General features: G+C 35.4%; 1 protein-coding gene across 3 annotated transcripts in view; it reads left to right on the forward strand.

Annotated features, from left to right (window-relative positions):
- Positions 1-11,030, forward strand: part of LOC127879237 (protein Red-like) — a 48,891-nt gene that overhangs the window by 35,242 nt on the left and 2,619 nt on the right. For all 3 annotated transcript variants that reach the window (XM_052425988.1, XM_052425985.1, XM_052425987.1), the window contains exons 8-13: positions 1,818-1,869; positions 4,232-4,357; positions 6,457-6,598; positions 7,655-7,755; positions 9,682-9,765; positions 10,599-10,754. In XM_052425988.1, the coding sequence (XP_052281948.1) occupies positions 1,818-1,869; positions 4,232-4,357; positions 6,457-6,598; positions 7,655-7,755; positions 9,682-9,765; positions 10,599-10,754 (661 nt within the window). The remainder of the gene's footprint in view (positions 1-1,817; positions 1,870-4,231; positions 4,358-6,456; positions 6,599-7,654; positions 7,756-9,681; positions 9,766-10,598; positions 10,755-11,030) is intronic.

An 11,030-nucleotide genomic window follows, 5' to 3' on the forward strand; every position in this document is an offset into this window, starting at 1 on the left:
TACCCAATTTTTTTTCGTACCCAATTTTTTTTCGTACCCACATTTTTTGGGGGGGGGGGGGGGCATTGTGTTTCAATTGCAGCTCTTGTTGGTATGTGAGTCTACATACATGACTTAAATTGAAGTGTGAAATTTGTTCTGGTCCATTGTTTTTTGAGAAGTTATGGGCCATGGACGTAGACATTTTCTCTATATAAACTTTTTCCAGTGTTTTTTTTATGCAATGCTTTCAGAATTGAGCTGATTTTTGGTGAGTCTACCTACATGACCTACAGATGAAGTGTGAAATTCATTCCGATTCATTGTTTTTTTGCGGAGTTATGGGCCTTGGACTTAGACAATTTCTTTATACATGTAATATCTGTTTTCTGGAGGGTTTTTTACGCAAGGCTTTCAGATATTGAGCTGATTTTTTGGTATGTGTGTCAATCTACATGACTTACAGATGAAGTGTGAATTTTGTAGTGGTCCATGAATTTTTGGAGAAGATATGAGCCTTGGATCTCATTTTCTCTGTAATAACCTATTTCTTGAGCATTTTTATAAAACACTTTGAGATATTGAGCTGATTTTTTGGTATTTGAGTCTACTACCTACATGACTTAAAAATGAAATGTGAGTTTTATTGTGGTTCATTGATTTTTGGCAAAGTTATGGGCCTTAAATTTTTTTCTGTAAAATAGCTGTTGTGCTGCTTCAAAGTGCAGAAGGAGCATTGAGTTTCACTAACACAGGTCTTGTGTGATATATATCTTATATTTCTTGTAATAAGTTGCATTTTGTTTCTTTTGAAATCGCTGAATACAATGTGTAAATTGTGTTTCCTTCTCATTAATTTATCTTAATTGTTAATGGAATTAACAATCAAGTAAAAAGATAACAACAAAATAAACAAGTCACTTAAAGCGTTTAAGTGTGCATGAAAGTGCTTAATATATTCACAGCACTGGGTTTTTATTTTGGTGTTTGAAATGTGATATTTTATGTGTGTTTTTTCTGAACAAAACATTATAATTACCTTGCCATGATATATCCAGTCGGAACAAGAACACAAAACGGTTAAATACAAAAGTCTTTGATGACAATCACAAAAGAGTTACAGAATGACATCAATAACACATATGCCTAAAAAATCTGCAAGCTGTTATGCACTCTTATGGTGTTGTTTGGACATCAAAGGTCTTTGATGTGAATGATGAGTTGGGACCTGTTTCTATGGAGTGTGTAACACGATCTGCGATCTTTATGAATTTCTCATCTTTATGATTTGTTTTTTTCAAATTATATCTTTGGTGAGTTTGAAATACATGTTCAAGCGGGGGTAGGGCAGTTATCTTTATATGTCGTAAGCCTAGTAAACCCAACAAAAGTCAAACTTTTTGCCAAATCACCAATTCACTTGATCAGAGCATTTTATTTTTCTTATCGACAAATCAGCCAAGTTCAAAACTGGTTGTGGGTAAAAGAAAGTTCTAAGTCACATTTATACACAAACACAAACATCCCAATAGTCACTCAAAACAGTCTTTTTTGGGGGTCTTAGTTAAGTGCGTTATGGCGTTTTGCCCTGTAGTTATCTGTACCGATGAACGTTCACATGAAGAAAGCACCAGTTGTATTGTTCTTTGTTCAAATGATTTTCTGAGATTGGAATAATTGAATACTGAACAATTCTTACAATTCAATATTTATTTATTTTTGGTTAAGAGTCTGAATATGTAAGAAGACAAGGTAGGATAATTTTCCTTGTGTTTGCAAATGTCTGAAAACATTTTTTTGTCCAACAACATACATGAAATGTGGTGTTTAACTTGCAGGGAAATCCAAAGATGCAGAAAAGATGTCCAAAATGCCAGGGGCAGATGATAAGTAAGTTACTACTTCCGTAAACATTGGCAGTTTCTCCAGTTTAGTTTTTATGCCCCTGGATCGAAAGATCGGGGGTATATTGTTTTTGGCCTGTCAGTCAGTCAGTCAGTCATTGTGTGAGTCCCAAAACATTAACCTTGGTCATAACTTTTGCATTATTGAAGATAGCAACTTGATATTTGGCATGCATGTGTATCTCATGGAGCTGCACATTTTGAGTGGTAAAAGGTCAAGGTCATCCTTCAAGGTCAAAGGTAATCCTTCAAGGTCAAATGTCAATTATATGGCTTAAAAGCGGCGCAGTAGAGGGCATTGTGTTTCTGACAAACACATCTCTTGTTTCAAAATTCAAAATGGTTAATCTAGTCAGACATTAATTGAATAACTTGCAGCTTGGGTACAGCACGATTTCTGTTCACATAATTCCGTATAAGATGTCTGATTCTTTATAGTGCATTAAATTGGTATTAAAATAGTGCCATAATGTTTTGTTTAATGCCATGAACAAATGAAACCTTTCAAAAGTTTGATATAGTATGTTCTTCGCATTTCAAATATAAAGTTAAATATACAATTGAAGATTGCTAAGGTCAGTTATTTTGAATCAGGTGGTATGTAGTAAAATTAATTAAGTAAAAGTGACATATACCTCATGATCCAATGTATTTAGTGTGTTTTTATACGCCCGTCTATGACGGGACGTATTATGGTATACTATTCTTATCTTAATATTGATAAACCCTGATCCCCTTTCGTTTTTGACGGAATTCTGAATTGTCGTTCCAGAGTTATGGGACTTTGTTCGTCAAAATTTCGTGATTTCATTGAATGTCCTACTGTAGCTCAAATATCCTTCGATGGATTTTTTTCAAATTTCAACACAATCTTAATATTGATAAACCCTGCTCCCCTTTCGTTTTTGACGGAATTCTGAATTGTCGTTCCAGAGTTATGGGACTTTGTTCGTCAAAATTTCGTGATTTCATTGAATGTCCTACCGTAGCCGTCCGTCCGTCCGTCTGTTAATGTCGTACGCTACGTCAAATATCCTTTGACAGATTTTCTTCAAATTTTAACACAATCTTAATATTGATAAACCCTGATCCCCTTTCGTTTTTGACGGAATTCTGAATTGTCGTTCCAGAGTTATGGGACTTTGTTCGTCAAAATTTCGTGATTTCATTGAATGTCCTACTGTAGCTCAAATATCCTTCGATGGATTTTTTTCAAATTTCAACACAATCTTAATATTCATAAACCCTGATCCCCTTTCGTTTTTGACGGAATTCTGAATTGTCGTTCCAGAGTTATGGGACTTTGTTCGTCAAAATTTCGTGATTTCATTGAATGTCCTACTGTAGCTCAAATATCCTTCGATGGATATTCAAAACATTTATTTCAATGTGATTTCCCATCAAATGAATCCTTTGAAGGCATTGAAATAGCAATCTCAAGAACAACAGCAATGGCAGATTTGGCTATAATAAATGTGTATAAACCGCCAAATAAACCAACAAAACAACTTTGCGAGCTACTTTTATCTATTCACAAAAAACACATCAAAGATTCAAAAGTAGTAGTGATGGGTGATTTCAACATTGATTGGAATAAAGAAACACCAGACAAAAACCGACTGCACAAACTAATGGTTCAACAGCTGGACTACAAACAAGTGGTAACTGATCCTACTAATGACTACGGATCCACTATTGATTTGATATTCACAAATATTGACAACTTCCAATGTGGCACACTAGAGACATACTTCTCAGATCATAAAGCTATCTGGATTTCTCTCAGTCAATAAATCTTGAGTATACCATCTCATTTATGACAAACATTATTGACAAACATTTTTGCAGATATTACTTGTGTATTCTTCTAATTGCTCTATGGACAAACCTCAATCTAAATTGATGTTGCAAGATGATACATTATGCTCCATTGAAATAGTATCCCTGAAAAATTGAACAAGGTGAGCTTTTTTCTATTCCGATTGTACACTACCACTTACCCATCTACATTTCTCTTTTATTATTGGTCAAAATATCTATAACAGGTTTACTTCAACTCCATATCCTCTAAAGAAATGCATACATATACTCAAAAAAAGATATGGTATGAATGTCAAGGAGACGGCGCTCCATGCTCATGTACTTATAAAATAAACCATGTATTCAAATACAAATAAACTGAAGTAAAAAAATGATTCAAAGGGTTATTTATTACCTTACTACTTCATTGGCGAACGACGGGCGTATCATGCGCTCATGGCGCAGCTCCTCAGTTTTCTAATCAATTGACTCCCATACTTCCCTTATTGCAAGCCCTTTTGAACTGTGATCCAATAACATTTGTGTAGCATTTATGCTGATCTGGCTGACTATGCCCCAACGGTGGGTAAAGGAAAGGAGAAACGGGATCGCAGGGACCGGGAACATGAACGGGATGACAGGCGGGATAGGGATCGGGACAGGGATCGCGATAGGTAAGTGTAATTCCTTAGGGGTTAAAATTTGCCCCACTTTATGGTTTAAATATGTTTTTGTTATAAGTAGAAACTTTCATAGTTCTGATTCTGACTTAGACCATATTAAATCTGTGTCATACAGAATTAAACAAAAACTATATAAAAACATATTTATTACATTAAGATTACAGAATCTGCACACAACAGTTTAGTTTCTCAATGTCTCAGGAGAGCAACACAGATGCTAAAGGTCCTCTTTTTAGCTCACCTGAGCTCAACGTGCTAATGGTGAGCTTTTGTGATCGCCTTTTGTCCGTCGTCCATTGTGCGTTGTGCGGCGTCAACATTTGCCTTGTTAGCTCTCTAGAGGCCACATTTATTGTCCAATCTTCATGAAATTTGGTCAGAAGATTGGTCTCAATGATATCTTGGATGAGTTCAAAAATGGTAACGTTTGCTTGAAAAACATGGCTGCCAAGGGGCGTGGCATTTTTCCCTATATGGCTATGTATGGCTATATTAAAATCTCTCTAGTAAAACACTCTAGAGGCCACATTTATTTTCTGATCTTCATGAAACTTGGTCAGAAGATTCATCCCAATAATATCTTGGAAGAGTTGAAAATGATGCCGGTTGGTTGAAAAACATGGCCGCGGGGAGGGGGGGGGGCATTTTTCCTTATATGGCTATAGTAAAACCTTGTTAACACTCTAGAGGCCACATTTATTTTCCGAGATTCATGAAACTTGCTCAGAAGATTTGTCCCAATGATATCTTGGATGAGTTCAAAAATGGTAACCTTTGCTTGAAAAACATGGCTGCCAAGGGGCGGAACATTTTTTTTTTTATGGCTTTATACATGTATGTTTATAGTAAAATCTTGTTAACACTCTAGAGGCCACATTTATTGTCCTATCTTCATGAAACTTGGTCAGAAGATTCATCCCAATAATATCTTGGACAAGTTAAAAAATGATGCCGGTTGGTTGAAAAACATGGCCACCAGGGGCGGGGCATTTTTCCTTATATGGCTATAGTAAAACCTTGTTAACACTCTAGAGGCCACATTTATTTTCTGATCTTCATGAAGCTTGGTCAGAAGATTTGTCCCAATGATATCTTGGATGAGTTAGAAAATTGTAGCGTTTGCTTGAAAAACATGGCTGCCAAGGGGCGGGGCATTTTTCCTTATATGGCTATATATGGCTTTAGTAAAATCTTGTTAACACTCTAGAGGCCACATTTATAGTCCGATCTTCATGAAACTCGGTCAGAAGATTCATCCCAATAATATCTTGGACGAGTTAAAAAATGATGCCGGTTGGTTGAAAAGCATTTTTCCTTATATGGCTATAGTAAAACCTTGTTAACACTCTAGAGGTCACATTTATTTTCTGATCATCATGAAACTTGGTCAGAAGATTTGTCCCAATGATATCTTGGAAGAGTTCGAAAATGGTTTTGGTTGCTTTAAAGACATGGCCACCAGGGGCAGGGCATTTTTCCTTATATGGCTATATATGGCTATAGTAAAACCTTGTTAACACTCTTGAGGCCACATTTATTGTCCAATCTTCATGAAATTTGATCAGAAGATTGGTCTCAATGATATCTTGGATGAATTTGAAAATGATTATGTTTGCTTGAAAAACATGGCTTCCGAGGGGCGGGGCATTTTTCCTTATATGGCTATAGTAAAATCGTGTTAACACTCTAGAGGCCACATTTACTGTCCTATCTTCATGAAACTTGGTCAGAAGATTCATCCGATAATATCTTGGACGAGTTCAAAAATGATGCCAGTTGGTTGAAAAATATGGCCGCCAGGGGCGGGGCCAATGTTCCTTATATGGCTATAGTAAAACCTTGTTAACACTCTAGAGGCCATATTTATTTTCCGATCTAAATGAAACTTGGTCAGAAGATTTGTCCCAATAATATCTTGTTATCTCAGGTGAGCGACTTTTGGCCTTTTAGGCCCTCTTGTTTAATTTCATTCATCTTGATTATAATTTATTCTTGTATATTTTCAACTGATAAAATAGAACCATGTTAATTATATTTAATAAAGTATTTGTTTCAAGGCTATTATTGTTTTTTTTTTGTGCAATTGAAAGGGATCGTCGTGACAGGGATAGAGAGCGGGACAGGCGGGATAGGGAGCGGGACCGCAGGGATCAGGATAGGGGCATGATTAACATCAAGGAGGAGAAACCAGACCGCAGGAGGAAGTCTTACTTCGAGAAACCTGTAGAAGAGGTATTGTATTGGCAAAGAAAGAGCAGAAACTCAAAATGTTGTGTTACAAGTTCTAAAGCCTGGTTTCAGGTAATTTTGGGTTGTGCAGATTTTACATATACAGTGCCATTTAATCATTTAACTGGATATGACATTAGATTGTTTAATATAATATTATTGGTGATTATTATAAGATGGCTTCCAGGTGGCTGGGCAGTTTTCCTTATATGGCTATAGTGAAAGCTTGAGAACGCTTCAGCAGTCACATTTTTGTCCAATCTTAATGAAACTTGCTCAGAACATGTTTTCAAATGATATCTTGGCCAAGTTTTAAAATGGTTTTGGCCACTTGAATTGTGTTTTAAAAATATCTCAGACGAGTTTTAAAATGGATCTGTGTAAAGGTAAGAAGCCATATTTATTACACAAACATCACAAAAGCTGCTCAGAATAGTTCAGTTCCTTTGGGTCCCAGGTGAGCCTTTGGCCCTCTTTTACATTTTTTTTAACACTTGGTGTTGGCAGAGATCAAGGTTACATTTTCAAAAAATATCAAATTGGAATTCAAGGGTCGGCCTAGTGTCAATTTTAAGGGAGAAGTCCCCATGCCCATGACTGGGATAAAGGAGATCAAGAGTAATCAAGGTAGTCATGTAGTTTATATGATAAATATCTGACATTTTGTTATATTATTTTACAGTTTGAAAGTATTGTATGCAAAATATAAATTATGATTTCTGGGCATTTAATTATCTTATTTGCTAATTGAACAAACATAGAGTAAACAAACAACAATATAACAAGCTATTCGTAGCACCTATCACAAGTGTGAATAAAAAGGCATCCAATGTCCCCGAATTTTCACACTCAATTTACCGTGAACTTTAAATTTAAGTAACCCAACGTCTGCAGACGTGACTACCGATCCGCCATATTGCCCAGCTGTACGGTGATTGCCATAAATGCCATAATTGTACTAGCCAAGCAAGTCGTACACTGAAGAAATGCAGACAAATAGTGTTCAATTCTTTAGATGAACTGGCTCTCACTTCTGTCTTACTAAACATCTACCAACAGGATGAGGACAGATCCAAGTCCCAGCAGGATGTACAGGAGCTGGTCAAGACAGTAACTGACAGATACAGGGGCTTTGCAGAGATTGAGGATGAAAAAGAAAAGTAAGCATTTCTTATGAATAAGATAGCTATGTATCTTTAGGTCCAATTTAATGAAATGGTATATATGTTTCTTGATTACAATTGTTCGTGAAAGATGGATTTAAAAAAACAAAAAAACTTCTGGGCAGTTGTTTATTTTGACTACATCTGTGATGTTAATTCTTTTTTACTTAAATCTGCTTTAAAGTATGAGAGTGGGGGTACTCTGGATTCACCATGGAAGGCTGTCTGTCCATTAACACAAACTTGTGTGATGATATTTTTTGTGCACACTTTTTAAACTTTTAGCATTCAAACTTGCATTACTTAAAGCCACAACTTATTTGGCATAGTAAATTTAAGTATAAATAAGAAACATATTTAATCTATGCCAATTAGAATATATCTGGTGGTTACAAGGCAGAAATCCGTCTTTTTTGTGCTTTAAAACTTAAAAATAATCATGTTTGTCGAAATGGAAGTTTACGTCTAGAAATCCTACTTTCGGTTTTAAAAGCGGTACCGTTTGAAAAATAATAAATTACTTGCTAACTAGGCTATAGATTTAATGACAATTTTGCACACTTTCAAATTGCATCTATATATATTGATTAACATGTACAGTAGAATTGCAATAACTCGAGCTGGCGATTTATCGAAAACTGGCGATTACTCGAGCATGAAAAGAAGTCCCTAACATTTTCCTTTAATTTCTATATAAAAATACCCGCAATAACTCAAACATGCTATTTTCGATAACTCGAGGATGTGTGCTTGTCCCTGAAAGGCATTTCACACCTAATTAACTGGCAATTATTCGAAGACACTCTCGTCTGGTCGGTGCTAAAAATATTCGAGTTATGAAAACGCTTGATTAGGTGTGAAGTTAGTCGCAGTTTGAGAAACACTGAAAATTGTCATCGTTTGAGACGCAAATAAAAGCTACATAGTTTTAATTATAATTTAATTATTACCAGCAATCGATCATTATGAAAAAATGTGATATAAAAAAGTATGAACGATCATTCTTATTGTTTAGTTAAGTATACTGTAACCTTAAGCGATTTTTTTAGAAAGCATTTTCTTTTCCAAGCACAGTCTTACATGTAAATAAAGCGTTTGCGGTCAGAAGTTAAGCATCACCAACCGAAACAGTGAAAACAAATGATACCATGGATTACTCAAAACCTGCGATTACTCGAGCATCGAGGTCAGTCCCGTGCTGCCTCGAGATACCGCAGTTTTACTGTATTTCATTTAAGTCAGAGGCTTAAATATGAAATTGTGCAAGTGGGATGTGCTAGTTTTGTAATCTAAGTAAACATTTGACAGCATTTACAGAGTATAACAGTTCCACTGATAATTATTATCACTTGCCAAAATGCATAGGGAATTATAAATGGTAGACATATGTATGTTCGTGTGTTTGTGTGCGTGCTTCCATCCTTTACTCTCATCTGTGCGCAATGTCTCTTACATTTTGCATGTGATTTTCATTAAACTTTGACAGAATCATAATATGCAAGTGCTACAGCATGTATTTTTAAGTTTTATTTATTTGTTGTTGTTACCATATATCTACCAATGAAATGGCTGGTAATGCAGTGTGCTCGTGGTAGCCTAGCAACAGCTAATTTCCACAAGACAACTAGGCAATGCTTTTAAGTCACTGTACGTTATTTGCTAATTTTCATGAGAACAAATAAGAAAATTATAAAAGTATTATGTCAGATGATATTTTTTCTATGTGCCCATAGTTATTGATATGCGCCCCTAAGTGTTTTAGTTGCAGCTCAAAATAAATATCAAGAGGTGGGATTTCTTGTAATTAGGGGGACACTTAAACTTCTCGGGGGGATGGTTTCCCCCAAAATGGAGGAAAATATGCTTTAATGCGTGTGCAAAAGCAGTTTCAGCACTGTTGTACTATTTTGATGGTATTTGCAGGAAAGCTCAACAGAAGGAAGAAGAAAGAAGGAAGAAATTAAAGGAGAAATTAGAAGAAGTGGGCTATGCAGAGTGTTATCCCGGGTAATCTTGTTATAACCGTTTTATGCATTCTATAAACTTACTTAACACAAGTTTTAAACGAAATTGATACCATTTTGACATGGTATTTTATAAAAAGTCAAGAGTATACAAAAATTAATGCTAGGCAGAAGATCTGGCATTACATGTGGAATTGTTTTTGTTTTATCTAATCGGTTGTATCAGTTATTTGTAGCAAAATATCAGTGGATACAATAAGTTATTCACTGTTTAAAACAATGAAAATGAACACTCTTAGTTTAATTGTTGCACACTGGTTGTAGCTTGAACTCTATGTATGAAGCAGACCTTAAATAATACTGGACTAAACAACTATGAAATAACTCACAATGTTGATGCCAAAATGTTGTCTCTGATATTGAAACATATTACAATTAAACTGTAACACTATCATTTAGATAGCATTGTATATAAACATATGTTTATGTCACTGAGAAAATAAGACATTACCGGTATTATTAGGAACATCAAGAGCAGTTTATTCAGAAAATATAAGATTTTTCATAATATTTTGATTGTATGTAATAAAAGGCTTATGCTATCCCACCCACTCTAGACTCTGCCCCTGGTGTAATACTTCATAACATAAGCCACTTGACAGATGTTTACTCTGGGAACTATTGACCAATTAACAGGAATTTGTAATCATGCCTGTCATTTGTTTGTGAAATGGTTTACAGTTAAGTGATTGGATTTATGCAACATGTGTAATTGTTTACCACTGAAAATGAAAATCCATGATTAGTCAACACTGTCATTGACAGGTATTCACTAGTCGATAGACAAACATAACCAATGTATGTGCATTGCTGCAGCATGATGGAGACAGCCGATGCTCTTGACGACTCTGATGACGAGGTAGACTACACCAAGATGGACCAGGGCAACAAGAAGGGGCCCATAGGGCGCTGGGACTTCGACACACAGGAGGAGTACAGTGAATACATGTCCAACAAAGAGGCACTGCCCAAGTACGAGATCAAGCTAGTTTTATGTGCTGACGATTTGATTCTAGAACATTTTAAAGAGATTGTTATGCTTTTGTATAATATTATAAGCCTGAAAAAGGCCTGAAAAAGGCAGTTACATTGTGGTATAATATTATAGAAATCGAGTTGTCATGCTACTTTGTGACATTCTTGAAAATCTGAAAGATGCAGCGATATTGTTGTATAATATTAAGAAATCTTAAAGAGATAGTTTTTGCCAGCTTTATCCAAAAATTTTGAAACATCAATAATTCTTCT

The sequence above is a fragment of the Dreissena polymorpha genome, chromosome 4 (assembly GCF_020536995.1).
Source record: "Dreissena polymorpha isolate Duluth1 chromosome 4, UMN_Dpol_1.0, whole genome shotgun sequence".
NCBI lineage: Eukaryota > Metazoa > Mollusca > Bivalvia > Myida > Dreissenidae > Dreissena > Dreissena polymorpha.